Genomic DNA, 3922 nt, shown 5'->3' with positions numbered 1-3922 from the left:
TGTACTATAACCACCATAATACTGAATAATTTATAGTACACTACATTATTCAGTATTATGGACACTAATTGACCACATTATTCAGTATTATGTGTACTATAACCACGTTATTCAGTATTATGTGTACTATGACCACGTTATTCAGTATTATGGACACTAATTGACCACATTATTCAGTATTATTTGTACAATGACCACATTATTCAGTATTATGGACACTAATTGACCACATTATTCAGTATTATGGACACTAATTGACCACATTATTCAGTATTATGTGTACTATAACCACGTTATTCAGTATTATGTGTACTATGACTACATTATTCAGTATTATGGACACTAATTGACCACATTATTCAGTATTATGTGTACTATAACCACGTTATTCAGTATTATGTGTACTATAACCACATTATTCAGTATTATGGACACTAATTGACCACATTATTCAGTATTATGTGTACTATAACCACATTATTCAGTATTATTTGTACAATGACCACATTATTCAGTATTTTAGTGTCCATCTAACCGTGGTTTTCTCCAGACATAGCAGGAGATGATGATGTTGTAATTCAAAGAGGTCCTCGTCGTTCTCCTCGACACCGTTTACATTAGCCCGAGCGGCGAGTTTCGCTTCCATCGCTCTCTTTTTGTTGACAAACGCCGCACCGCTGGTAGCCTTGGCGATTCGGATTCGAACCATCCTTGCTTTCTGTAAGCAGGAAAAGATATAAGAAATACTCGTCTACAAGTTTTTTGTAAACACGTAATAAAACTACTTTACAAGATCAGAAGTTAAATAACATCGGTGGTTGAAATAGCTGTTTTAATCTAACACATAATAGTATCAAAAACTTGAAACAGTAAAAACATACATAGTTAACACTAAACACTTCAAATCGTAATAAATCCAACAGCTCAAAAAGGGAGCAAATTCTACGGTGTACAACGTAACATCGTGAACAACTTATAAAACGTAAGAACATACAGGAAGGAAAATTATAAGCTCTATAAACAGCATAAGAAACCGGTTATGATAAACAAGAACAACTTATAAACAACATCAGAAACCGGTTATGATAAACAAGAACAACTTATAAACAACATAAGAAACCGTTTATAATAAACAAGGCGAACAACTTATAAACAACATAAGAAACCGTTTATGATAAACAAGACGAACAACTTATAAACAGCGTAAGAAACCGTTTGCAATAAACAAGAACAACTTATAAACAACATAAGAAACCATTTATAATAAACAAGAACAATTTATAAACAACATAAGAAACCGTTTATAATAAAGATAGAACAATTTATAAACAGCATAAGAAACCGTTTATAATAAAAATAGAACGTTTTATATCAAGAAAGAATATCATGTTTCTGTTTATCTCTCTCGTTACCTATCAGTCTGTCTTTTATCTATCAGTCTATGTTTGTCTTTCTGTTTACCAGTCTGTATATTTGTTTTTCTATCTGCCAGTCCTTCCACTGTATTGTGACGTCAGTCTTATCCAACTGTCAATAAACAACACACGTTCGTCTTGATTTTGAAATCTTTAATCATACAGTCGGTGCGAATAAATAGAGAGACAGACTGGTAGAAATTGGTAGGCCTAAACCGGTATGAAAATATTTGTGTTACAACGTTATGTTATTACAAGAACAACCTATACAATTACGTCAGCGTATATCATTACTTAATCATTTGGTGTACAAAAGTACTTACAGACGTTGTTCGAATAAACAAAAAATATTATAGAGACTCAAAGGTGTTCTCGCTCGGCTCAGACTGTTTGCCGCCATCTCACGATTTTTAAATCCCGAAAAAAGAAAAGTAACGACATTTGTTGCTGCTGTGTTTACGTATTTTGTTTACGTGAGCTGGGCGTGGCCTAGCGGTTAGGAAGGTCCAAGTTGTGCTGAACACGCTCGGCTCTTGCAGAGTGATAGTCAGTACCGTTATTTCATTTAAATACTGGACACAGACCTTGTGCAGCGGGTACTACTTAAGGGCATTCTTCCTACTGGTCAGTAGTTGAAAATTAACGATAGCTATTACTGAATCCTAAGGATTTCTGATGCGGCTGTTTGGCCCATGTGTCGTAAGCTATGATTGAATCCTGAGAGTCTCTGTATCGCATTAGGTACGTTTGAGGTATCAAACATGAGCAAACGGACATTTCTTATATACTCTCAAGCGGAGCAGCTACAAATCAACTAAGTTTTACCCCCCCCCCATACATAGGATTTATTCGCGAAAATTCCTGGAAACGAAGGTTTGTTCCAAACTTTTCGCGCTACACAAAGGGGTACACGTGCACACTCGTCACCAATGTTGAAGTGATAGAAAAATGGATAGCCTTGTTTGAGCGAATAGTGAGATTTCACTGCCACTCTTATATCACACCCACAGCTCCAAAGTGCGGAGTGCGTTTTTATTTTCCAGCAGTAGACGGCGAACCATGAGCCCTGGGTAACTAAAAATAAACAGAAATTGGGTATTTGAATGTGTATAATTAGCAAGTTTTATGATTATGTTAAAAAGTTTATGAAGTTATGTTAATTTTAATATCTAAAGGATGAAACCGTAGCTCGTAACATCTTCTAACGTTTAATGTTTTATTTCTTTATAAAAAAATAGAAAATAAATGAGAGAAACAAAGCGTCGCACACGGCATTAGGGGTACACCGTCTATCAGATGTAACCTCAGTCCACAAGTCGCACGTGTGGGATGGAAACAAGTGCTCGAGGCCTCTACGTCACACATGTAAAACTACCTTTAACAGTCTGCAGAGGTTAGTCTGTGTTGCTAAACGCAGCTACACAGTGAATTATCTGCTATATCCATCGCAGGTATAGAAACTCGAATTTTAGCGTTGTAAGCTGTGAGACTTGCCGCTGAACCACCGACAAAGCATTCTAGTACCCATGGCGACGTACTTGTATGAACAGCGAACTGCTTCAGTATAGTTTAATATAAGCCTAACTGCGACGAACTTGCATGAACAGCGAAAATCGTCAGTATAATTCAATTTAAGCCTAAATAAATTGGATACCACAGGTTCTGATTAATTTTCCCTTCATAGACTTACCTTCTGTGCTTTACGTTTATCTGCTCTTTGGTTCTGGTGGTAAATACGTGAGAAGTTTGACACGATAACAGGAACGGGAAGTGCAATGACGAGTACACCACTCAGTGAACAGACGCCACCTACAATTTTCCCCATGATTGTAGCAGGCACCATATCACCGTACCTGAAGGACACGTAATATTGTTATGGTTATACAAGAATGAGTGATTTATATACGTCACGTCTATCCAAGAATTATTTAAATTAAAAAGAAAAGACCTAATTACCCAGAATATATTTTTCATGCCTTAATCTTTGTCTGTATAAATATTCTAATAGTTGTGGTATTTCAAGCCACGGTTTAAAACTATAAAAGTCGTAATAGAAAAGTTGTTTACGAAACTTCCTGATAAAAAATATTTAATATTTACACCTTCGGGGACAAACATTTTTAACCAATCAAACGACGATACCATAGATAGAACTGCATAGTTTGTTTGTTTGAAGTTAAGCACAAAGCTACACAATAGGCTATATACGTGCTCTGCCCACCACGGGTATCGAAACCCGGTTTCTAGCATTGTAAGTCCGCAGACATACCGCTGTGTTTAGAGCTGACCGTGAGAAAAAATTGGCTCAGCTAAATACAACCGCGACGAACAGAAACCCATTTTCCCAAATTATATTATTGTATGTAAGATATAATAAAAACAGAATATATGGTTGATGTTCGAAATGTTCACACAACTAAGTTTTGGTTTCCTTTCAGTTCTAGCTTTGACAGGAAACTGTTTCTAACATAGGTAGGATCATTGTTCAAATGAGATAATTATGAACC

The 3922-nt window shown here is 36.0% G+C and overlaps 1 protein-coding gene across 1 annotated transcript; it reads right to left on the bottom strand.

The window, feature by feature from the left end:
• Window positions 1–535: 535 nt before the first annotated feature.
• On the bottom strand, window positions 536–3269 carry LOC106477739 (potassium voltage-gated channel protein Shal-like; the record flags this gene model as incomplete). Its single annotated transcript, XM_013938274.2, has 2 exons — window positions 3106–3269; window positions 536–718 (listed from the first exon to the last, which is right to left on the bottom strand). Coding segments are annotated over exons 1-2 (336 nt in total), but the record flags the coding sequence as incomplete, so codon positions are not given.
• Window positions 3270–3922: the final 653 nt, after the last annotated feature.

The sequence above is a fragment of the Limulus polyphemus genome, unplaced genomic scaffold, assembly GCF_000517525.1.
Source record: "Limulus polyphemus unplaced genomic scaffold, Limulus_polyphemus-2.1.2 Scaffold77633, whole genome shotgun sequence".
NCBI classification, from domain to species: domain Eukaryota; kingdom Metazoa; phylum Arthropoda; class Merostomata; order Xiphosura; family Limulidae; genus Limulus; species Limulus polyphemus.
The sequence above is the reverse complement of the archived record's forward strand: the minus strand, read 5'-3'. Positions and strand labels throughout refer to the sequence as shown.